General features: G+C 31.0%; 3 protein-coding genes across 4 annotated transcripts in view; 2 read left to right on the top strand and 1 right to left on the bottom strand.

Moving 5' to 3' along the window:
- Positions 1 to 270: 270 nt before the first annotated feature.
- Positions 271 to 3,739, top strand: LOC132938946 (uncharacterized). The gene is made up of 2 exons (XM_061005926.1): positions 271 to 808; positions 2,329 to 3,739. Exons 1-2 carry the CDS (start codon positions 489 to 491, stop codon positions 3,263 to 3,265), a joined length of 1,257 nt encoding a protein of 418 aa, XP_060861909.1. The 5' UTR covers positions 271 to 488; the 3' UTR covers positions 3,266 to 3,739.
- LOC132938947 (uncharacterized) lies at positions 821 to 4,168 on the bottom strand. The gene is made up of 3 exons (XM_061005927.1): positions 3,750 to 4,168; positions 1,885 to 2,044; positions 821 to 1,691 (listed from the first exon to the last, which is right to left on the bottom strand). The coding sequence occupies exons 1-3, from the start codon at positions 3,946 to 3,948 to the stop codon at positions 1,058 to 1,060; spliced, it is 993 nt and encodes a 330-aa protein (XP_060861910.1). The 5' UTR covers positions 3,949 to 4,168; the 3' UTR covers positions 821 to 1,057.
- Positions 4,169 to 12,001: 7,833 nt separating this feature from the next.
- The window catches only part of LOC132939295 (dynein axonemal heavy chain 5-like), a 30,886-nt gene continuing 17,156 nt past the window's right edge, over positions 12,002 to 25,731 (top strand). The window contains exons 1-30 of one of the 2 annotated variants that reach the window (XM_061006383.1): positions 12,002 to 12,111; positions 14,051 to 14,188; positions 14,318 to 14,419; positions 15,504 to 15,879; positions 16,257 to 16,417; positions 16,474 to 16,599; positions 16,716 to 16,988; positions 17,055 to 17,373; positions 17,484 to 17,707; positions 17,765 to 17,912; positions 17,979 to 18,160; positions 18,220 to 18,426; positions 18,500 to 18,696; positions 18,764 to 18,911; positions 18,977 to 19,103; positions 19,168 to 19,422; positions 19,530 to 19,690; positions 19,933 to 20,121; positions 20,189 to 20,384; positions 20,455 to 20,972; positions 21,061 to 21,740; positions 21,800 to 21,964; positions 22,049 to 22,201; positions 22,280 to 22,649; positions 22,765 to 22,989; positions 24,250 to 24,422; positions 24,506 to 24,872; positions 24,935 to 25,268; positions 25,349 to 25,506; positions 25,601 to 25,719. In XM_061006383.1, coding sequence (XP_060862366.1) covers positions 12,025 to 12,111; positions 14,051 to 14,188; positions 14,318 to 14,419; positions 15,504 to 15,879; positions 16,257 to 16,417; positions 16,474 to 16,599; positions 16,716 to 16,988; positions 17,055 to 17,373; positions 17,484 to 17,707; positions 17,765 to 17,912; positions 17,979 to 18,160; positions 18,220 to 18,426; positions 18,500 to 18,696; positions 18,764 to 18,911; positions 18,977 to 19,103; positions 19,168 to 19,422; positions 19,530 to 19,690; positions 19,933 to 20,121; positions 20,189 to 20,384; positions 20,455 to 20,972; positions 21,061 to 21,740; positions 21,800 to 21,964; positions 22,049 to 22,201; positions 22,280 to 22,649; positions 22,765 to 22,989; positions 24,250 to 24,422; positions 24,506 to 24,872; positions 24,935 to 25,268; positions 25,349 to 25,506; positions 25,601 to 25,719 — 6,878 coding nt within the window. In that variant the 5' untranslated portion in view covers positions 12,002 to 12,024. Of the gene's footprint in view, positions 12,112 to 14,050; positions 14,189 to 14,317; positions 14,420 to 15,503; positions 15,880 to 16,256; positions 16,418 to 16,473; positions 16,600 to 16,715; positions 16,989 to 17,054; positions 17,374 to 17,483; positions 17,708 to 17,764; positions 17,913 to 17,978; positions 18,161 to 18,219; positions 18,427 to 18,499; positions 18,697 to 18,763; positions 18,912 to 18,976; positions 19,104 to 19,167; positions 19,423 to 19,529; positions 19,691 to 19,836; positions 20,122 to 20,188; positions 20,385 to 20,454; positions 20,973 to 21,060; positions 21,741 to 21,799; positions 21,965 to 22,048; positions 22,202 to 22,279; positions 22,650 to 22,764; positions 22,990 to 24,249; positions 24,423 to 24,505; positions 24,873 to 24,934; positions 25,269 to 25,348; positions 25,507 to 25,600; positions 25,720 to 25,731 lie in introns of both variants that reach the window. The other variant, XM_061006382.1, reaches the window with a different exon arrangement.

Here is a 25,731-nt window from a genome sequence, read left to right as displayed (position 1 = left end):
CGTCGTTATTGTAAATATATAGGTATACCGGTATTCTAAAATACCAAAAATACCGGTATACCGAAAATACCGCTAGCCCTACCTGCAGGTTAATTGTCGTATCCAAGAACCCCGAGCGACAGCTGACGACGCCGCGGCTTCTGAAGTCGACTCGACAACCTGAAACACCTTGCAGTATATGATAATCATACGTGGACTTCGCACGCATCGTGTATTCGTGTGAACTGTTTAATTAAAGTTTTGACTCTGAAACGTAAAGGTACGGTTTCCCTTGCGCGATCGCGAACGCAAACCGCGAACGCGAACTGCGAACGCGAACTACGAAATAAGATCGCGTTCGCGTCATGTTGGTTTGCTCTAGACGATTCTACGTTGCGACCCAAAGATTTATAATTTATATTTTAACAGTCGTCCGTCAGTCGAACTCGATATTTTGAAGTGCTAAGTTCACGGTGCACGAGTACTGTTCGTTTTTAAAAATTATTTTAATGGATACAGTCGATAAAGAAATCTTAAAAATTCTTTTGCTAGAAGAAGAAGAAGATGATGAGATCTTACGGTATTTGTCGGAAGAAAAAAGAAAGCCGCATGATCCATTATTTACAAAGAGGAGTACCGAAGGTTATCATGAAATACTTATCAACGGCCATCTGAAAAATAATGAAATTAAGTTTAGAGAATTTTTTAGATTAAACCGTAATCAGTTCGATTTTATTTTGAATCTAATAAGAGATGATTTAACATTAAATCCAACATTTTTTATAAGGAAACCCATATCACCAGAAGAAAAATTGGCGGTTACATTGAGGTAAGTACAATTTTTCAAATAGGTACAGATAAAGTAAAATGAAATAAGAACTCAGATTTATAAATTTATTTGTGGAATACTGTTGTTTTATTTTAATATACAATTTGTATCAAAGTTAATAATAAATCAATTTTTTATTGATCAAAATAAATAAAAATAGTTACCTTATCATATATTTCATTGACTTATGAACAATTAATTAAAAAAAAAATCAAAATACCTTATAAGATAATATTTTAAAATATATTGTTAAATTTCTTGAGAATTGGTGTTCCATTCATTGTTCATATTTTGAACTGACTGGAAAGGCGTAAATGTAGTTGGATTTTCTGGTCCGAACTGTTGTTGAATATTTGAATATAATGGTGAATCTAGTGAAGGTGGACTATAACTGTATGGAGTAAAGTTGTTAGAATATGGGGAACTACTAGTAGAATTATTTGACTGTAATGATACTCTGCGATTGCCAGGTATGATGTGGACGTTATGTGCATGATTATTTGCAGCTTGAAGTTCCAAGTCAGTCACAATTGTCAACATTTTCAATTTCGCCTGTGAAATTAAGTGTGGTGGCAACTTTTTGACAGATAGAGTTAAACTTTTGAAAAAATGATCAACATCATCGTACTCATCCGTATTTTTTTTAGCAATTAGTTGTGTCATCAGCTCTGTTCTTTCTTTGGATCTTTTTTCTAATAATTCAGTGACATTTAAATTTTTTCTTTTATTAGTCGATTTTTGTGCTTTTGAAGTCGACGGAGATTGAGGACATTGCGTTACTGGTAATGACTGCAGTATAATATCATCTTGTGTGATATTTATTTCCTCTTCGTCTGAGCCAGAATCTTCATTATTATCAGTATCATATATATTTGATGTTGTGCTGTTAAAATGAATAATAAATATTAATAATTTGTTATTATAGCCAAATTAAAATTAACTACAATTAATAAATAATATGTATCAAAAAATTAAAAAAAAAAAATTTTTGAAAAAAGTTAATAGTTTGGGAAATAAATAATAATTAGTGTTGCGCTTGAAATCAATCACTCTATCATATGTAATAAGGTACTTACTTTCTTTCTTGTGGTATTGTATCCAAAAAACTTAAAAATGGTGCTAAATGCCATTTTGAGGGTTTTGAAGAGGCACTTGCTCCAGTATTCATTATTCTTGCCCGTTTATTTTTTAAATAGGCATCTTTAATATTCTTGTACCTTCTCTTGCAGTCTTCATCTAGTACAAATAAATATTCGTAATCGATTTCGAACAAGAGTTATTAAAATACTGATTAATAATAAAAACATAATTAATAAAAAACAATCGTGTTATTTTTATATAAAAATTTATATATATATTTTTAATATTTTATATAATTTAAATATAAATAAAATAAATAAGTAAATAAAAAAATAAATAAATAAATAAATAAAAAATAAAATTGTATTATTAGTGTATTTTGATTCAAATAAATAAATAAATAATGACATGCATATAATATATATTATTTTTTTTTTTAGATTTTTAGCTTCTGGAGAAACGTACCGTTCTTTATCTTTTGCTTTCCGGATATCACACAGCTATATTAGTATTATAATACAAAATACCTTAAAATCTATGAAAAAGCATCTGTTGACACATTTTATACCTAATCCGAGTAAATTAAATATGAAAGAAAAAGCTCGAGAGTTTTGGACAAGATGGAATTTTCCAAATTGTATTGGCGCAATCGATGGTAAACATATTCGAATGAAGTGCCCAAAAAATACCGGTTCTTTATATTTTAACTATAAAGAACATTTTTCACTCGTCTTATTAGCATTGGTAGATGCGAATTGTAAATTTTTAGTCATTGATGTTGGATCCTATGGTAAAGAAGGAGACAGTGGCATATTTGGAAAATCAAAAATGGGCCAACAAATTTATTCTGGCAATTTTAATTTCCCAAGTGACGAAAAACTACCAGGCTTTGATAATTCTACACCGTTTGTTATTGTTGGCGATGAAGCATTCAGACTTCACAGACATATAATGAAACCGTACTCTAGATCTACGGCTAAACAAGATAGAGCAAAAACTATTTTTAATTACAGGTTGAGTCGTTGTCGTAGGGTGACGGAAAATGCATTTGGCTTATTAGCACAAGTTTTCAGAGTATTTCATACTGCAATAGCAATTGATGTAGAAGTATGCGACGATTTAGTTATTGTCGCATGTTGTTTGCACAATATGCTGAGAGATGCGTTTTTAGAAAAAGGTAATAAAATTTACTATGAATATGACGAAGGACAAAGTATTGAGATGGGCACTTTATGTAGTAGAGGTGGCTTTGCGAGTGCAGATGGTTTTGATGTTAGAGAAAAATTTAAACAATTTTTTATTCAAGAAGGTGCAGTCTCGTGGCAAAATCACCAAATTTCAAGAATATCATCTACCAATACTTCGACCAATACTTAGTGTGTGTTTTTTTTTAAATAAATAAATAATTAGTTTTAACAATGTTTAATATAAGTAACCGTCTCACACAAAAATGCTTACATTTTTAAAATTATTTTACTATTTTAATATTTTAAAAATAATTCATAATTCATTATAATGTATATCACGGAGATTAAAATTAGTTTTGATATTATAATATACACGATAAAAATAAATGTCCAGAAATTATAATTTATTTTTAGCTTGTTGCTTGTTGTATAGATGTACCTACACGTGCTTTCATCACTTCTAAAATACTCAATCATAAATAGACAGTGTCATGGTCTTATCTTGAAAATAATCATTTATTTTAAACTTAAATAGTTAAATTATCTGTTGTACACTTGTTATAATCGTAATATTATAATAATATATTATAATTTCAATGTAAAAACAAAGTTATTTATATTCCTACAAATTTAATACTTTTTACAAACAATATTTATAATAATATTTTGCTTACCACTTCGTCCAACGTTGCAACTTATATCTTTCCAAATTGCATCCCGTATGTTCAAATCTTTATAATCTTTGCTTTGGGGATTATAAATTGGGGGGTGTTTAGCTACAGATTCAACCAATATCTCGTCTTGCTCCTTAGTAAATTTTACCATTGAAGAACTCATGTTTTGAACGACCGATGTCAACGAGTGTTCAATCATAAATGAGTTGCATATTATTAATATTAAATAATATCATCAAAACAACACATCGATCGCGGTGCGAACGCGATTTGTCTGCTCGGAGACCAGTCAGTTCGCGTTCGCGCCGCGAACAAATTTAGATCGCCGACCGCGATCGCGCAGGGGAAACCAACGCTATTAATTTACATTGTATCAGCAGTCGCGCGATCGGGACGCGCGATCTTAGAACGCAGATCGCGTTCGCGATCGCGCAAGGGAAACCGTACCTTAATAAACGAAACCGCAGAGCTGCACGCACCGCGGGATGACGATTTTGGCCGAACGTGTCTTATGTTATTATATTTTGTCGCGCGTACCTAACTATTAAATTTTATAACGTGTTATAAAATGCCGAAGTGGGTGGAGATTCATTCTGGCTTGCTATAAACAGTATTTTGAATCTGTATATAAAAAAAGCAGATAAGTGGGTAATGCTCTGCTGTACGTTAGGTGTCTGTAGGGTCACTGTAATGGGTGTTTTAAATTTTAATTCAGTTATATAAAATCATTGTATACGAAAAACGATTCAGATCGAAGACGGTCAGTCAGCCTATAATAGATATTACTAAGTAGGTATATTTTATGACATTATTGTAGTAATTTCTTTTACTATTAGGCATTAGTACCGCAGTAGGTTAAATTAATTTTTGCCGAAAAAATTGCATTCGAATTTGTCATTGTGTGTATAAAATATAATATTTAATAATAATAATCAATTTGATAAATTTTGTTAAAAGTTGGACTTTAAATGCTTATACCTATAAAAAAATTGCCTTTGTATTTTTAAACTGATATTCTAACAATGTAGCCTGCCTTGTATTACATTTTCAAGCTTTTTGACGTATTATATGGAAAAAAAAAAAACTAAAAAAAAATTGAAACTTGAAAATGCCTGAAAACAGCTCAAAATGAATCAAAATATTTTTAAAAATATGTACAGAAACAAAAAATAACAAACATCATTGAAAAATCAATACATTCATCGCTCCGGTCAGAATCTAATACTTGAAACTACTAATATACCCGCACAGTATATACTATTTTACACTATCATTTGCAGACAAATTAATATTTATTATATATTGCAGTGTGGCAAGAGTGGATAGTGAGGTATTTAAACCGCGGCCAACGTTTGTAACACGAGCCATTGGCGAAGGCTGCAATTCGGCCAAAACTGACATTGCCTATTACCACACTAGCATTTTTTTGTCACTCACTTCCCGTTTCCGAGACCATTTCTATCGATATTATGGTTATGATATTCCATAATATATTTTACTGTTCTAGCCGTTCTCTGTATGTATAGCCCAACGACCCAGCCCCCCCCCCCCCCCCCAACTGTTCCATAGAATAGTACGGGAATAACCCATCTATCAGCTAGGATTTGATGTAGATATTATCGACAGGCGCATGTAATAATAATATATTAATCTGATTTGGACAGTAAAGTGTCAGCCCACCGGGTTAGTTAAAGCCTTTACTGTCCGCTATAGAAGGAAAAAGGTTATTTTTCAACGTCTCAACCGACATTGGAAATTCAACTTTCGGTGCAGGCGTGAAAATAAAATTGTTTAATTTTTTATTTTCACAAGTATAATATATATATTATTATTTAACCTACCTATATGTATTAAGTCCAGACATGGTTTGACTTAATCATCATTCATCAATACCGATTTATAAAATGTATTATTATTAAAATGTACCATCTTTTTTTCCATCAAAATTCTTCGCTAATGTCGTGTTCTTCATTTTTTTTTCAGCCAACATGATACTTTTATTACCCGTACCCCTTGTCATCAAACCAATTACGGTGTCTAGTCGTGTCTCGACACCCGTCCTTTAAATAAAGTAGGTAATACAGACGGATTGTTTTCTAAAAACCATTGTTGAGAGAAATTTCTAATTTTTCAATATTTAAAGCACACGAAAATATTCGTTTGTTTGTAATAACTAATAACTAATAACTAATCATTTTACTCGTGGGATGAACTTACTCTATTATAATACCATAATTTAATATACATTCGAGTGACTATGGTGAACTAGTAATTATTATAGTAAATTATAGGTTTAAATAAACATTAAGGACATGAAGTAAACTATAAGTATATAGGTAGGTAGCCCAAGCTGTAAAAAATACACAGGGTCGGATAACAAGTTATCCATCTCGGCATCTCGGTAAATATTTTATATAGGTACCTACGCATAATATTTCGTCGCGTATACTGTAATATTGAAGTTTCTTAAAAATGTACGAATTTGACGATACCTATAATAAGTGACAATAGTGTCGTCGTCTCCACTACCGCGTGCCACTGTCGATGACGAGTGGCGATCTTCACCGTAGGGTTTACTGAATTTAAGTCCCGGATGGCGCATCCATTTATTGTAGTTTTTATGGTCGTTGAATGGGTATATTCAAGGGTGGATAGGTAGTATTTATGTTACAGAGAAAAATTTGAAGGGGCCCCCAAACTGAAAAAAAATTTGGTCGCTTCGCTCGCATTAGATATTCAATCTAACACCTTTACCTATAAATAAAATGTTTCGTGCAAAAACGTATTTTTAGTTTGGTGGGGAGCTGGGAAAACGGCAAATGAGGAAAATGCTTTTTTCGGTTGTGAGTGATTTTTGAAAAATTTCGCGTAAGGTCGAACAAATTCCGTACTAAATATCTGCATAGAAGTTTTACATAAATAAGTAGTTTTGGAAATAGGGAGGGGGGTGGAGAAACGTTTCTATAGCCCCCCACACAAATTCTCGTATAACTAACGAAAAAAAATTTGTACAAATTGAGGGTATTATCGTACAAATTCTGTACTAAATATCGGCTAAAAAAAAATTGCAAAAACACAATATGGAGGGGGGTGTTAGGGAAATATATTATGAGGATATTTCGGTCTTCGATAAACGATGAAAATTTAAAACACTATGTTAAAGATCCGTAAGCAAATTCTTGACTTGTCGTGTTAAAAATAACAGTAAGTAATAATAATTTATAAAAAAAAAATTAATAGTTTTAAATTTAAACTATTCCTATTTGGTGAATATTTTATTCTGCAAAAAAACAATGTGTAGACCTGAGTGGGCCCCTTAACATAAACATAGACGGGAGCCCACAGGGAATATGAATATCCCTTTTTCCCTATGGGACTATCCACCCCTGGGTATATTATTATGTCGTATTACTGAAAGCTAGCTTGATCCAAAATCAACCATCTAGTAGTTAACTAGGTAATTATTGTTATCGTCGTCGATAAACAGCGTACAGCATGCAAGTTGTTTACTGAACTGTATACCTTATAATTTATAGATAATTTTCTTTTTCATAATGATACTTTTGCACCCCCTTAAAAATATCCGGCGTTAGTTTTCTTACCATCCCACTATACCTGTGTGGATGTGGATCGAGATTTTTTACTCCCGTGCGCATTTCGCTCAATCATTTATGAACAAATACAAATAAATACAATATATAATATACAGGCATACTGCAGTACCAAACACCCTAAAGTAACACGAACATTTAAGTAGGTGGATTGCCTTAAATGTAAATGAAAATGTTTTAGGAAGGTAGTAACTAGTAATATTAACATATCCATGGCCAATTTTCAAAAATTCAACCTTTTTGGAGTGGTTGAAGGTAATGAAATTTGTATTTTTTTTTAATGGCAGAAGCAACTATTAATACCAAATTTAAAAAGCCCTATTTTTCAACCAACTCGAATGAGCAACCTTTTTTTACCTTAAAAATTGACTGACGAACAATCAGTTTAAAGTTTAAACATATGTGGTTTTCCTAAATTTTTCAAAACATTAGTAGGACGCCTTTATTTTGACATGCTAATTTTTTTACATTCAACAAAAGTAATATTTTATCTACATTACAACTTACAAGTCATCTTTTCATCAGGAAACAGTTTACAAGGTGGAGATTAAGGATTATTTAAGTTAATTAAAAAAATAAATTTACATTGACCTATTTTATTAATAATATTATAGTTTATAACTTTATAAGTAAAGAAATATTAAATATAATACAAATTATCTGATATCCGATGTATCTAAATTTACTGAATAATTGTGTACTATTTTGATTAGTTATGGGTAATTATTGGTAATAGCATTGATTATAAATACTAGTATTTATAAATTATAATCAATGGTATCAATGGTAATAGTTATACACTATTATATAATATACATTAGCAAATCAAATTTAACCTAGGATAAAGCTTTTTGTATGTACCTTACGATCTTTAACAACGAAATAGATTTGAAAATTAAACAATTTTTTTTTTTTAAATAAATAATTTTTATGGAAAAAATGTAGTAGTTTTACTAAATTATAAACAATTTAATGATTATTATTAATAGAGCCATGTTACACCATTTAAGGCGTATGCTAACTTCCCCTTATATCTGTTTGTAATTCAATAAAAAGTCTTGTGCGTGTGTTTTAAATGTTTTAATGAAACCCACAATAAGCATCAGTCTAATTATTATTTATTATAATATATAAATATTATAATCTAGTCGTTACTTTGGAAATATGATAATAGGCTGTGTCGTGATAAATTAGCAACATGAATACACGATTCCTGTTTATAAAAATGCATATTAATTACCAAATAACAAAAATATATTTTAATATGGCATGCAAGATGATTCACCAATCATGCTAACACACATTTTCCCTTTAATTCAAAATAATTAAAATTAATAATTAAATAAATAATTACAAATAATAATTAAATTAATAATTAAAAATATGTAAATAATATAATATATTATGATTATTATTGTTATGTGTAAAGTGTAGGTTATGTGTTATTCATTTTTATTGGGTAGCTGCAGGAATAACGGTTAATGTTTATAACGGCACATAAAACTTTGACGAAATGTCAAAAGAAATTAGACGTAGGTAAATAAAATATAAAAAAAATTCGAAAAATGATAAATCATAAAATATACCTAGGTACCTAATTAATAATAATAATTATTATTTAATTGTCAATATTAGGTGCATTTTGTTGAAAGTTTGAAACGTTTAAATGGAAATAAAAATATTAAAAATTAACATTGTTATTTATTTGTATTTAAATCATAATAATTTAATGGTTATTATGAATGATAAATGCCCAGTGAGCATAGATTGATTCAGAAAGTAGATATAGGTCATGAGCGTATGCACGGGGTGATACCTTTTTTGTATATTTAATATTAGTGCAGGGGGCACTAACCTGCGATTTATCTTAGATATAATGAATATATATCCCCCCCCCCCCAAGAAAATCCCTGTCTACGCCACTGGATTAATAGGTACCTATATATTGTAATACACTCGTATTATTATGATTTAATATGCCATATTATAAAGTAACGAGTAATAACTTCTCAAGTGGTGTTCCTGCAGTGAGAAAAGTGTAGTTTTATTTTTATATTACACAACATTAACACTTTGATTCGTTGCGCAAATGTCGTCATGGGAACTAGGTGATACGACGAAGTAAGAGTGATCGGTAAAACACCTTCGCAACAGCAGGGCGGGGTGCAGGTAAAGGCGAACCACTATCTGCAGGTGTTTACACAATAGCACTACCGCGTATATTCAGCTGAATCTATTGTTATACAGTAGCTGAAATCGTTAATCATTCCACCGATCTTACCGCGCGGATAATGGCTCTATATACATTTAAACTGTATGCGTATTGTGCACGAGTAACGAATATTGCAACGTAGTATTATAATATCACACTACCTACCTATATGATAGTATAACAATACCACGTTCGATTTCACGTCATCGATGTCGTCAACGGCGGCGCCTTTCAACCGTATTAAAAGGCGTCGGACAAAAGTCAAAAGGTTAAACTCCGACGCCCAGGTCAGTATACACGAACACACGTATATTATATAGGGCATCCGATTTCGATCTCCGAGTGCGGTGAATGCACTAGAGCGTTTTTATCGAGTAATAATTGGATATAGTGTCCTGATGTACGGTGCAGAGACATTATGAAGGAATTGAGCATTTTGGCGTTTTCTATGATCTAATTTTTTAATAAAAATAAAATTTTCTGATGTATAATACATTATTATAATATTATGAGTACCTATACTTTCGTAGAACTAGTCCGACTTTATGCAGTGGCCAGCGACTGATATAAGGCCAGGGTATGTCAGAGGTTTGTTGAGTTATTGAGGGTTTGAACATGAAAAGAAACAATGTATATAACTTTACTAATGTAAATATGTAAGTATGTCGTATGCATTTACATTTAATTTATAAATTAACGTTAATAATGTATGATAATTTAATTATTTTGATTAGTAGCTTGTAACTTTTCGGTCACTTTTGTTTCTAAACCATAATCTCGGATATGTGTTAAGAAAATTTCCTGCAAATGGTTCTCCTCGTATTTAATTAGTGGAATTGAGAAGAGAGGAAGGAAAGAGGAAGGAAAGAGGAAGGAAAAAGAAAGTATTTGAAAAAGTATAATATTTTATTAAATTACAGCGTATAGAAAAAAATTTGTAAAAATAAAATGTTCTTGATATAATTTTTCTTTATTCACTATTTTCTTATGTTCTTATTCTTCACATTTTATTATATACGATACCTTATCTTATCTTATTTACAATATCATATACATAAAAATTATATAATAATATGACCTTTTTTTTTTTACATTTTGGCTTTTCCATATTTATTAATTTATTTGGTGGCTCGCGAGTCTCTTCTCGCTGGCCACCCTTGCTATAATATAATATAAATCTCCGGCAGTTAAGTGAGTGTTTTGCCTATGTATGTATTTTAAGGTGCTATTTTCTTTTTATTTTAAGACGATCTTTTCTTTTTATACTTAGCGTTATATGTCATTGAAACCACGGATACGTGTATTGGCATAAAAGTAACAATAACGACGATATATATAAATACCTAGGTACTTATATTATAATACATAAAATAAATCTGTTTTTGCGTATATAATATTATACCTTGTGTGGTGTACGCGTACCTAGATAATGATTTTCGTTCGTAAAGTTTGACGTCTCAGTACACATTAATTCTTATATACACATAATAAACGTGCAGCAAGTCCGTATATTATATTCGGTTGTATATACATATAAACACCCAATCGTGTTTTCAACGACAAGCGAATTATTCACTGCAGCCGTCATAAAACGCCGCACAGGTATAATGTTCCATGTGTACACACACGGAAATTCGCGTGCTGGTTTGGAAAATAAATGATGGGAATTTTTTTTTTCATTTAAGTCACTATGCGTTTAACAATACGAAAACTGTATATACATATATTATAATAAAATATCTGTCTACTGTTCTATACCTATGTATACCGCACATTATAATATCTATATTATATACCTATACATACTGGAAATGTACCTACACATAAAATATCGGTCTGTTATATTACATATGTATATACATATAACACATTAAAATATATTATATACTTATACGGCTATATATACACATAAAATCTTGGTCTGTTATTTAATATGTACACGTTATATTATTATGTACACACTGGCAAACTTATTTATAATATTATACCTATACAACTTACTACTGATGTGTGTTCTATGCATTTTATATAAACCACACACGTCATACCATTATATTATTATTATATGGGGACGGGAAATGCATTACGCCGGGGGTTCAGTTGTCCGACGGGTATCAATCGCGCAATGATAGATAATATATATATATCGTCTCTGTATATAATATATATATATGCATCATTTATCATTTATATCATATTTATTATTTTTTTTTCGGTTTTTCGTCGCGATACGCGCTCTGTCGTACCTACACACACAATGTTTTATACTATTGTGTTTAGTAGGTATTTATACTTACGCGTGACTCCGTACCACTGTGCGTCCGAATCCGATAGCGTCCACGCGCACAGACTTGCCCGCAGCTGTCGTGGTGTAGACGACAAAAATAATTGATAGTAGAACATTATTATAATATTATCATAATATTAGTGCGGTTAGAAGTTATCGTTCGAAATGCTTTTGTCGAATCCCGATGACGACCCCGAATCAAAAGACCAAGACATAGACTTCACGTCTTTGCCATTAAACGAAGCGTTGCAAGTAAGTCACTGAATAAATTGATGTTGTTTTCAATATTGGGTTGAGTGCCAAACGAAGCCCGAACAGTCGTGTAACGTGTATGTTAACAAATTTAAGACTAGAGACAAATGAAAAACGGATTTTATTAACTACTCACTACGACAGACATATTTGATTAATTTCATTATTACATTTTTTTAAAATATGCAATGCATTAAAAATGGGGGTCTAACAACTTCTCTATAAAAAATATGCCGTATATATTGGCTACTATTTATATCATGGCTATAGATCAAATAGCATGATGTGTGCATAAGCAAAATTTTTTTTTGGGGGGGGACTTTAAAATTTGTACCCCAATTTTTTTTTATATTAATTTATATTTTAATAGTCACTATGCAAGTCAAAGCTGGGCATTAACGAGTTAACATTTAACATTTAACTTAATAAGTTATTATTTTTTTCAAGATTAACGTGTTAACTATTCAAGTTAATTTTATTTTAAAAGTATCTAAATTAAGTTAATACATTTTTGAATAAGGTTTTTACTTTCCTTTGTAATTTTCGCGAGCGTAAAGGAAAACTATCTAATAAATCATATTATGCGTGTCTAGAATTTTTATTTTTAAAATTAGCAAATTTTAACTTTACACTAAGTTAAGTAACTTTTAACTTAACGAGTTAACAAAAAAAATGCAAGTAACTTTTAACTTAATTTAACTTTATTATTTTAAAATAACTTAACCGACGAGTTAAAACAAATCGTTAACCTGCTGAGCCTTATTGCGAGTATCCATAACCATAAGGTAATATGAAAAAAAAATAGAGGGGCTTTGGCACCTACAGTTTTTTCATTTAAATTGTGCCCCTGGACGTGTGTAATATATTACGATAATATTGTATGTAAACGACGGTAAACTTGTATTAATTTCAAAGACGATATATTGAATATCACACATGATTTTATATATATTTATATATATATAAGTGAAACATTTTGAAAAAAATCAATCAAACAATTAATTGCATAAAAATTTCAAAATGTTGATGTCAATTTGAAGTCCATGTACCATGTGTGGGGAAGGGTTAGGGTTGTTCGAGCTGTGCCAACTGCCAAGTTCACGGATAATGTCGTGAAAATAAATTCTTAAAAAATGAATTGTACCTACTATTGTTATATTTAGCTCAGTGTATATGTTTATTATTTGTAGTTGTTGACTTGTTAGTGTTGTACACTTATTCAAAAGTCTTGAGAGTTCAATTTGGAGAAAACTTAATTCATATTTGGTCCTATGCTGCTGAAATATCTACATTTTCAACCTTCAAGAATTTAATATTTTCCACCGCTATTCGAACGCGTTTCGTTTATCGGTTTCAGGAAATAAGCATTACAATTTATAATAATAATAGTAAACAGTTTTTACTAGAGTCTAGTGGTAGGTTGACTCAAAAAAATGGTCTCAAACCAAACTCGAACAGCATTTTTTAATCGTAGTCGAACCGAAGACGACCGAACAATTCTATGTGATGTCGATCTCGAACCAAACGTTATGTTCAACATCGAATGCACCCGTAGCAAAGATTTTGTTTAATACCGAACTGAATTTTAACCAAGCTTTTGAATTTAATTACGAGTCAAACTTTTTAGTTTTATGTCAAATTAAAATATCAAATATAAAACATATTTTGTACCAAACATATGACGTGTTCCAATTTATTTTATGGAGTTCGTACATTTCTTTGGAGTTTGAACTATGGTGGATTTCGGATTAGTTACTAAATGTCAAACTTTTTGTTTGAGTTCGGTTCAGTGCAGCTTTTTAAAATTATGTTCGACTTTCAAACTTGAACCGTTTGGTTCAAAAACGTTTGGTTTGATTTTTCAAACTTCAAACATATTGACCCACCTCTAATTTCTACCGAATATAAAATTATCTTTTTCAAAAATAATTTTTTGTAGAGACGCCGAGAAGAATGCGAGCGAAAAGCGAGAAGGGGGGAAATGGACCCCCGGCTGGAGTTCACGTTCCAATTACTCATCGACCACACAGGTCTGCCGAGAAATTCCGTCATGGACTATGTGTTCGAATCCAATATGGTATACATTCCTATTAAACATATTATGTTAATAATATACTGGTTGTATATACTGTATACCTATAAAACGTTCTGCGTGAAACTGTCAACAAATAAACTATGTCTGACAACTTTTCTTTATATATTTAAGTTGGACCAGATCAACGAGTTATTTTTGCCACATGGCAGATCGAAACTCATGTGGTTCTATCAAGACGTCGAAGTCGAAGATACCGAATCGTTTGAAATGACGGTAATGTAATACGCATAATAATTAAAACTATTAATTGACACAAACCGTCGTTCGATATTTGTTAACTTATCACATAATATTTATTTAAAGAACAAATTGCACGTAAATACATAGTTTTAAAAATTAACAAAATAATGTCTACACCTATCTATATTAGATATAAATTATAAATACAAAATTTACCAATTAATTAAATTATATTGAAGTAGGCGTGTAGAATATAGGATAATTAATAATTTGCATTAACCCAAGTGCCCAAGTGCAGGTAAAAACCAATAATGTATTTGTAGTGTATTGCCGTATTACGAATAGTTACTCTGTTTTTTTGTTGATGCATATGCTCATAGACATTGTCTCTAGGTACGTCTCTAAGAATTTGTATTCATTCATCTTATTTCAAACGAATTTTATAATTTATCATTATCGTGGTTATTTGTTTGATCACAATCTGGGGTGGACTAGAATAATATTTCAAGCCAGATATTATGTCTTTTGGTAGGCAGTAAGATAAAAACATATTTTATTGATAATACTATTAAGAGGAATTAAAAGAATTAGATAGTTATATTAAATCAAAATTTACTACCATCTACTGAATAATGCGAGAGAGGATTTCTTTTCTGATCTCAAATGTAAATTAACAATAAAAAATATATTATCTGACCTCGTGTATATATAAACACATATAAACCACCCACTGCCAGAATTGAATCTGACAGAGCGTTAGAATATGTATAACTTGGATATTTGATATTGTACTCGTAAATCTGTGGTGATGATAGGTTAAGAAAAGTCCCTCCTCAGAATTTGGAAAAAATAATTAGTTAAAGAAAATTTTTTATATCATGAATTATTTGTTAATTGTAAATATTGTGTGATTAAAATTGAGATGAAAAGATAGAGTTTGAAGTATTCAATTTTTAAATAAAATATTTCTGGTGAAAGGGTAGTTCCCCCTCCCACCACACTATAAATATAGATTTAGGTACCTATTATTTACCATACAGCCAAATTTTTTAACACCCTTGGTTAAAACTGAAGTTTTTCATTGTTAAATTGATAATAGTTCCTCTGTCGTTTTCAGGTTCAGTTGAAGCCGACCAACAGCAGTAGAAACCTCCAACGGCGACTAAGCGTAGTGTCAAAGCCGAAAAAAAAGAAGCTCTTCCTCACAGATGGATGGGAAGTTGGGCTGACAGGAATCTGCATCTACATCATCCGCCTGAACACCGCCAAACAGTTGCCAGAAGAAGGGTTTCACAAAGATTTGATCTGTGGCACTCTGGACGCGGAGAAAAAGGGATTGGTCAAGAGCATTGCCAAAATCATTGAATACGTGTTTATACCGGCATTGGCCATACCACAAACAGGCGACGAACCTTCAGACGATCAACCAGACTGCCCGTTGATCAAAAGCCAATTGCTTCCTGAGCTAAGATCGTTCTGCAGTTGTTTAAAAGGTATAATTTATAATTGTTTCAATAATACATTTTCCTAAAAAAAAAAAAAATAATATCACAGAATCATGCTAAGGTCTATCTATGATATAAGTAAACAATGATGAGTAGGTATATATTAGTAGGTATTAATAACAATTTATTATACTATTTAATTAACTTTTTGTTTTAACATTTTAATTATTAACAACTAATACTATTGTTTACTCGATTTTATATTTCATTATTTCTTTAATTAATATAATATTTTTACTCACATAATTACATATTATTTATTCAATAAAATGTATTTTCCTTAAATCTTAGGATTTACTTAATATCTTTCATTCAGGTCTTTAATATAGAATGGTTTATTATTAATATTTTTTTATAATTTTTAGTATGTGAAGAAGTTTGCGATCAACCAAACATTTTTGCTGATGGTATGAGTTTAATATCAAAAGTGCCGTCTTACAGAGAGGCCAAACATATTGCTACAAATCGGGATGAAATATTGATTTTAGAGAAACGAGTAACAAATTGGATACGGAAAATACGAGAAGTAAATTTGTACATGTATTTTAAAAAAAAATGATAATAATTGTGATTTGGCATTAGATATTATTAGAAGACGAGAAATTAAAGTACGAAAGTGATACTAGTGGACCGCAAGATGAATTGGAGTTTTGGAAAAAACGTGGCGCACAATTTTCACAAATTGCTGCTAATCTCAGTTGGGAAGAGGTATACCATTATTAAAAGCATTTGTTTATATTTTTTATATTTTTATAAAAAGATCTACCTAATCTAACCTACTGAGTTTAATTTAAATTTAATTGGTAAAATATTTAATTATTTAGGTGATAATGACTATTTGTTGCTTACAACTCTCGCGTTCTCGAATGGTTGACCGGTGGAGACGTACAGACAATCATTTGACACTGTGCTACAACGAAGCAAAAGATAACTCAAAATACATTCAAGCGTTGGAAAAATGCTGTCATTCACTGTACCTTGATAATCCAGTTAAAATGAGAAACTCGTTAGTTCGTATGCTTCAAACTGTACGTCTTATTCATGACGTGTCGATGTTCTATAATACTACAGAAAAAATATCGTCTCTTATGGTTAAAGTAATTACCTCCAATTCCATAACATAAACGTTTACCAAAAATAAATGTTCAATGTACTTAATCTAGATCACAAACCAAATGATTGAAAGCTGTAAACTTCACATCACCAATAGAAATAAAGACACAATATGGTCTCAAGATAGAGCAGCTCTCACAACTAAATTAAATGAATGTATTACACTAAACAAATTATACCATAACACTTATGAAAGGGTGAAACATCACCACGGCGCCGGAAGACAGTTTAGTTTTTCTGAAAATTACGTATTTGGTAAATTCGACGCGTTTTGTGATAGATTAATCAAAATTTTAACGGTTTTCGATACAATTGACGATTACAATGGACTGTTTGAACGAAGAATGGAGGGTTTGATGTTTGGGGATGGTATGATAATAATATTACCTTAGTTGTTGTAGTTAAAACACAAAATATAATTAGTAAATAGTAAATTATAAATTTACAACATATTTCCAAATAAAATAATTTAATTATAGCATTAGACAATGCAGTGCGGACTTTTGAAGAAGCCAAATTAGTGGTGATGAACAAAAGTTACGATTATTTAGATCAGAAAAATAGAGAATTTGATCATGATTACACAACATTATTTGTTATGGTTCAAACTTTGAAAGATGAATTAGCATTCACGATAGAAACTAATTTTAATTCTGTCTGGGAGACGGGCCAAGGAATAAAATTCCTCGATAAATTTGAAAAAGTATTTAATGTTGTGTTTTGGTTTGAATTGTAATGTTTTATTATTTGTTTAAAATAGATTGCTACAAAAATACCAGTGACACGAATGGATATAAAATATAGTAGAGTATTGAAATATTGTGAAAGTCAAATAGATAGAACATTAAGATTGTTTAAAAAACGAAAAGGCAATCCTCCAGTACCTAGGAATTTTCCACCACTATCTGGTAATATTTCATATATCAGATAGTGTGATGTAAATAATATTAAAAACACTACACGATTTTCATTAGGTCGTATTGTCTGGGTCAGGTCTTTACGACAACGTTTGAGTTATTTAATGGAAGAAGCAACCGATCATCCAGTGTTAAAAGTCATGCCAGAAATGACAGAAGTGCAAAAGAAATTTGCCACCATGTCAGTAGCTTTGCTTAATTACGAAGAAGAAATTAAAAATATTTGGATGAACCACAATGTAAATATTATCCATACCACATTATTGTTCAAATTGTTATATATTAAATATATTTGCAGGTTAAAGTTATTGAATACTGTTTAGTGCAACCATTATTAAAGTTTAAGAATACTAATAATATGGTTTATGTTAACTTCGATTCAAGATTGAACTTACTTATACTAGAGTCAAGTTGTATGTTGAAAATGGAACTTAAAGTTCCCATTGTCACTAAGGCTCTATTTTTTAGAAAAGATCACTTTACACTAGTGTGTGGCACATTACAAGTACATATACAAAGGAAATATAGAGTAACAATTATTTTTATATACTAATTGTGTAATTCACTGACACCAACAGTGTATGTTGAACAAAATGAGAAAAGTAGCAAGCAGCATTAACCTTGATGTTAGACCACTTTTTGTCACACAACTTGTATGGCTCCTGGATCTTTTGACACCTGGCTTGCAAAAAATTGATTGGACAGATCCAGAGTGGAAAAATTTTGTTGAAAAAACTAACTCTGCAATAGATAAATTTCAAGTTTTGGTAACTAGGTAATTTATAAGAAATATATATTGTATAAAATTAAGTATTACATAATTTTTTAAATCTTAATTTTAGAATCCATGATGTATACAATAACAGAATACTTCAGGTTCTCTCTTCGATGCAGTTAATTACACTTCATACTTTTCCAGAGGACGGATCTACTTGGACCGCTGAAGAATTCTTAGATAAAATAGATGAAACTTGTCGCCAAGCATCTTTGGTTTGTGATTGGCTTTTTTTTACCTAACAGTTATTTGATTCAATTATAATGTTATATCTGAATAGGAACTGAATCGAAAGAGTATTCTAGTTGAAGAAGCAGTTGAAGAAGTATTGTATCTCGTTCAGAAGGCTAATGAAAGTGTTACAATTCCAAAGCTAGAACAAGAACATAGTCTTAAAGTTAAAACTGGTAATACATTATAATACGCTTCTTTAGATATTTGAATGGTATTAAATGTGTATGATTCTTGTAGATAAAACAGATACGGATGTTACTAAACAGGAAGGAAAGTCGAGTGAAACTCAAACAGACTGGAGTACTGTATGTGAATTTTTTAATAACCCGTTTGTCTTGGCAGCATATGAGTTGCCACCAACTATTTATACCCTCGCAAATAGTGCTGTTAAAGAAATGAGACGATTCTATAGTCGCAAAGTTATAGACGTGCTCATTAAAATAACAAGGCAGTCGATCGATGCGTTAAGAAAAAAGTTTTCTCAAGAATTTAGTAAGCCTATGAAATTATGATGTTATATAATATATACCTAATATTATTATTTACACTAATAAGAATTTATTAGTCTAAAATTTTAAGCTATGTAATATTTTATCCAGGTGAAAATCCTATTTTTGAAGTTCACGCAATACTTATGATTCCGTCGATTGTGATTAGACCAGGTATAAACGAATTGCAAGAGTTGATGATCCAAGCGGGAAAAATTATGATAGGAGTGGCCAAAGGAGTCGGACAGTGGTCTGGTAATAAAAAAACAAAGGTAATAAGGATTGTATAGAAAATAATAAAACACGAGCATCACAACGAAGACATGATATTTACTCGGGGTATACATATTTGGTGTTGTTCTGTGTTGTCCACGTGTTTGTCTTCGTGTGCGCGTCTCGTTTGTTTTTCTTCCGGCAGGTGTTAGCAGGAAAACACTGGAATCAGTTAAAGAAAGACTGCAGCGAGCGTAGAGAAAAATTTTTTTCTAAAGTTGTTATTTCTGATATGGAACAGAGTGTACCAGCCTCCGTACCCACTATAGAAGACGCAAGAGCCAAACGTCGAAGGTTGTATAAATTGGCGTCCGAGAGAAAACCACCATTTCCAGTAATGCACAGAAATTTCTATTCACATGTCACTGAAAATAAAGAAATCATCAAGGCCCTTTCGTTACTTTCTATATGCGTGCAACCGTTAAAACCAGTAACATTCTATAAACCTATCATGATGAACATTAAATTACATTATTCATTTTAATCCATATATTTAGATGCTGTCCGACTTCTTGAACCTTTGGGTGCCATACAAGATTTTGTGGAATAATGACCTATCAGAAAGACGAGACCTGTCAACAGTTTCACTTTTGGATTCAGAAGCATATCTTCAAAAACACCATGAACTCTTGGAACGTTTAAAAGTAAAGCCGGATACTTATGAATTTGGATCTTGTGTCTTAGTATCTGTTGGTGAGTATAACTGATGAATGTATCAAAATACTTGATAGTTGTCCAAATACAAATGTATTCAATGTTTTAGAAAAATTAAAATATGGCTTAACCATTGAGGTTAAATCATGCAATCGTCGAATCGGTCAGTTGTTACGCAAAAAATACCACCGTGAAATGGATTACGTATATGCCGTGATGAATGAAATGGAAAGAAAGTTGGAACGACCTATTAGAGATTTAGATGATATTAGAATGGTCATAGAAACATTAAAAAAAATAAGAGAAAATGAAGTGGACATGGACCTTAAAATAGAACCGATCGAGGAAGCATTTAATGTATTAACACGATATGATCTACCGGTAGATAGGGAAGATTTAGAGTTGGTTGATAACGTTAGATATTGTTGGCAACGAGTGCTAACACGTGCTATGGATATGAATATATATTTATTAGATTCACAACCTCAACTTCAAACAGAATTAGCTGAGAATCTAAAACATTTTAAATTAGATTGTATACAGTATTGTCACGAGTACAGAACACTGGGACCAATGATGCCCGGTCTTTCACCTAGAGAAGCTTCAGATAGACTCATTATGTTTCAAGTAAATATATTATTTTATTTACCTATTATAATTATTTTTTCTATTGGTATATTTTTAAATGTTTACACAATAATAATAAATCTTACAGAATCGTTTTGATGGTATGTGGCGTCGTTTACAATCTTACCAAAGTGGGGAAGAATTGTTTGGTTTAGAAACTACAGAATATCCAGAGCTAGTCCAAATACGTAAGGAACTGAATCTTCTGCAAAAGTTGTACAAGCTTTATAACGATGTGATAGACCGGGTTAGCAGTTACTATGATATTCCTTGGGGAGACGTCAATATAGAACAGATAAATAATGAACTAATGGAATTCCAAAATAGATGTCGTAAATTACCTAAAGGATTAAAAGAATGGCCAGCTTTTCATGCATTAAAAAGAACTATTGACGATTTTAATGATATGTGTCCCTTGTTAGAACTTATGGCGAATAAAGCTATGAAGCAAAGACATTGGCAGAGAATAATGCAAATCACTGGTTACAACTTTGAATTAGAAAGTGAAGGATTTTGTTTAAAGAATATACTAGAAGCGCCTTTATTGAAACATAAAGAGGATATAGAAGACATATGTATATCAGCTATGAAAGAGAAAGATATCGAAGCGAAACTAAGACAAGTCACTAATGAGTGGTCTGTACAAGAGTTAACCTTTTTGACATTTAATAATCGAGGAGAATTATTACTTCGAGGTGACACGACAGCAGAAACTATTTGTCAACTGGAAGATAGCTTAATGATTTTGGGATCACTTATGTCAAATAGGTAAAAACTACATTTTTTTCAAACATAAAATTATGTTAATTAATTATTTAACAATTTAGGTACAACGCACCATTCCGAAAACAAATACAACAATGGGTATATGATTTATCTAATACAAATGAAATTTTGGAACGTTGGCTGTTAGTTCAAAATATGTGGGTGTACTTGGAAGCCGTATTTGTGGGTGGTGATATAGCAAAACAGCTTCCCAAAGAAGCAAAGAGGTTATAGTAAATATATTTATTGATTCGTGTAACTATTGAAAAATCTAATAAATTAACATAGGTATATATATTTTATTGGATTAGATTTAGTAAAATAGACAAGTCGTGGCAAAAAATTATGCAACGTGCACATGAAACACCAAGTGTAGTTATTTGTTGTGTCGGAGATGACATGCTGAAACAACTTCTACCTCATTTACAAGAACAACTTGAGTTGTGTCAAAAATCTTTGAGCGGGTAAGTTCTTAGAATATTATATACCGGGTAATGTTTAAATATAAATAGTATAAAAAAATATGTTTAATTGATTTACAGTTATTTAGAGAGAAAACGAACAATGTTTCCTAGATTCTTTTTTGTTTCGGATCCTGCTCTATTGGAGATTTTAGGACAAGCTTCAGATTCGCATACAATCCAAAATCATCTTTTATCGATATTCGATAATACTAAAGCTGTGAAATTTCACGAAATTGAATATAATAAAATGACAGCCATTATTTCAACAGAAGGAGAGACTATACCACTTGAAAGAGCTGTCAGAGCTGAGGGCAGTGTAGAGACTTGGTTAACTAGCTTATTGCAGACATCTCAGCAGACAATCCATTCGATTATTCGATCATCAAATCATCAGATAAACGATAATAATTTTATTTTATTAGCGTTTTTGGAAAAAATGCCCGCCCAGGTAGTACAAAATACATAAATTCAATAACATGAAATGTTAATTGAACTAAATCGACAACTGTTGAACTTTGTTTTGTATATGTTTGATATATTAAATAAACTAAATATATTAACAGATTGGAATATTGGGAATTCAAATGATTTGGACCAGAGATTCCGAGGTGGCATTAATTCACGCACGAACGGATAGAAAGCAGATGCACGATACCAATAATCGATTTTTAGAATTGCTTAATACGTTGATCGATCAAACGACTAGAGATTTAACGCGTATTGAAAGAATCAAGTTCGAAACATTAATTACAATACACGTTCATCAAAGAGATATTTTTGATATTTTGGTAATGATTTCAGATTTGTGGCGTTGTAGGTTTTAAATTTGAAGCCTCTATTTTTAAAGATATTTATTGTACTAATGATAATTTATATTTTTATCATGTAATATGGTATGATAATCTACATCATTTTTTCTAATACTATCGCATATATTATATTATTTTTGAAATTCGAACATGTATTCTCAATATTTTGTAGCAAGAAAATCTTATGAAGAATCATGAATTACATTTTTAAGAGGGCGTATCACAGACATTTGTCTCCGTCTTAGAAGTGCGTAACATCACAAATTTAATCTCAGCAGAACACGTTTAGCTTTGTTTGTTTAAAAATTAGAATAAATTATGAAACATGATAAGAACATTATCTGCGTTTGTACGTAGGTTTTTTACGAAAAATCTGTTTTTAAATGAGTTCTGAGGATTTTTAATTTACTCTATATCGTAAACGCAAAACGTGCTAAAAATGTGAACTATCGTAAAAAACGCACATACAAACACAGATCACGTTCTTACCACCAAGTTTCATAATAGATCGATTCACTCTAATTTTTAAGCAAATGAAACTAAACGTGATCTGCTGAGCGTATATTTGCTATGTTACGCACTTAAAAGACGGAACCAACAAATTACCGTGTTACGTCCTCTTAAGTTATTTGAGGAAGGAAATTCAATTTATTGACATAAATCTAGTCTATAAATATCTCAAAAGACACAAAATATTAAAAAAATTATCTCCTGTCTGGAATAATATAGTATTATAAGTATTTGGTGAAAATTTAAACATTTATCGTTATTCATTTTTTAATTATCCATAAAAAAAACCAAATCAATTTTATCAAAAATGGGGTACTTATTGAGTAAATATTCCCATTTTTCCGTATTTTATTTTCCTGATTATTTTGAAAAGTACTGAGAATTTTATTATTTTAAAATTATCATTATTTTAATCACCAAAGTACAAAGAACATCCAATTTGTTAAAAATATTATAGCTAATATTTAAGGGTTATTTTTTGTTGTAAAAAGTGTCTTCGGTTCAATCCCACACCCATAATTATAAAATCATTTATTATCGATAAATGTCAGATCACTGCACTCAGAATCTTAATACAAAATAGGAACGGGAGGTTATTTTTGTATACCTAATCTGCACTGAGTCACAACTATTTAAGACTATCAGTATTTGTAAAATGGTTTTAAATGATTTTTAGTGAGCTATTATTGAAGATTTAAAACTCTTAATAATAATTTGTGTATCACCTAGTGTCGACTCAATGTACGTTCTGTTAATGACTTTGAATGGCTGAAGCAATGTCGATTCTATTTTAAAGAAGACTTGGATAAGACTTGGATTTCTATAACTGACGTTAATTTTAATTACCAAAATGAGTACTTGGGATGTACAGAACGTCTAGTTATCACTCCACTTACAGATAGGTAATTGTTTTACGTTATATATATATAAATACGCGTGTTTACAAATTATGAAACCAATTTTTATTCCATAATGCTATACTTAGGTGTTACATTACACTTGCTCAAGCACTAGCGATGAGTATGGGTAGCTCGCCTTGTGGACCAGCTGGTACTGGAAAAACGGAAACTGTCAAAGACATGGCAAAAACTTTGGCCAAATATGTGGTGGTTTTTAATTGCTCTGATCAGATGGACTATCGAGGCTTAGGAAGAATTTATAAAGGCCTAGCGCAATCGGGAACATGGGGGTGTTTTGATGAATTCAACCGTATTGAGCTACCTGTCTTGTCGGTTGCAGCACAACAAATAGCGGTTGTGTTGTCAGCAAAAAAAGAAAAGAAAAAACAGTTTACGTTTACTGACGGAGATCTGATAGACCTTTGTCCTGAATTCGGAATATTTATTACAATGGTAAACATAGGTGATGTTATAGCCGTAGTTTAAACTAATGCACACTTATTTTTTGTTTGTAGAATCCCGGTTATGCTGGCCGTAAAGAACTGCCAGAAAATTTAAAAATTCAATTCCGCACAGTGGCTATGATGGTTCCAGACAGACAAATCATTATCAGGGTTAAATTAGCTAGTTGTGGGTTTTTAGAAAACATAACGCTTGCTCGTAAATTTTATACGTTATACAAACTTTGCGAAGAACAATTAACAAAACAAGTCCATTATGATTTTGGACTGAGAAATATTTTGTCAGTGTTAAGAACTCTGGGTGCTGCTAAACGAGTCAATAGCAAAGATTCAGAAAGTACGATTGTTATGAGAGTATTGCGTGATATGAACTTATCAAAACTTATAGGTAAATTATTATTAGTTTAGTATGTATATTTTTGTTGTTCGAACAGTTTTTTGAAACTTTCTACCTCGTGAATTTAATAGATGAGGATGAACCACTCTTTCTGTCATTAGTCACTGATTTATTTCCTAATCAGATATTAGAAAAAACTGCATATCCTGAATTGGAAGAAGCAATTGAAAGCCAAGTGGAAGCAGATGGTTTAATATATCATTCTCCGTGGGTTTTGAAGTTGATACAAGTAAATATCATATAATAGTCAATATTAACATTATTATTACATATATTTGTAAAATAAAATAAAATATATAATGTCCACTCATTGTTATTTTCAGTTGTACGAAACACAAAGAGTGAGACATGGAATAATGACTTTAGGCCCTACTGGATCTGGTAAGACCTGTTGTATCCAGATTCTTATGAAATCTTTAACAATTTGCGGCGAAAATCATAGGTAAACATTTAA

Source organism: Metopolophium dirhodum, chromosome 2, assembly GCF_019925205.1.
Source record: "Metopolophium dirhodum isolate CAU chromosome 2, ASM1992520v1, whole genome shotgun sequence".
Lineage (NCBI taxonomy): Eukaryota > Metazoa > Arthropoda > Insecta > Hemiptera > Aphididae > Metopolophium > Metopolophium dirhodum.
The sequence above is the reverse complement of the archived record's forward strand: the minus strand, read 5'-3'. Positions and strand labels throughout refer to the sequence as shown.

Bases quoted from the DNA above. Each gene is read 5' to 3' on its own strand.
- LOC132938946 (XM_061005926.1), top strand. From the start codon at position 489: ATGGATACAGTCGATAAAGAAATCTTAAAAATTCTTTTGCTAGAAGAA. The intron at 809-2,328 runs GTAAGTACAATT...TTTTTTTTTTAG, and splicing joins AAATTGGCGGTTACATTGAG to ATTTTTAGCTTCTGGAGAAA.
- LOC132938947 (XM_061005927.1), bottom strand. From the start codon at position 3,948: ATGATTGAACACTCGTTGACATCGGTCGTTCAAAACATGAGTTCTTCA. The intron at 2,045-3,749 runs GTAAGCAAAATA...TATTTGTACTAG, and splicing joins TTGCAACGTTGGACGAAGTG to ATGAAGACTGCAAGAGAAGG. The intron at 1,692-1,884 runs GTAAGTACCTTA...TCATTTTAACAG, and splicing joins ACAATACCACAAGAAAGAAA to CACAACATCAAATATATATG.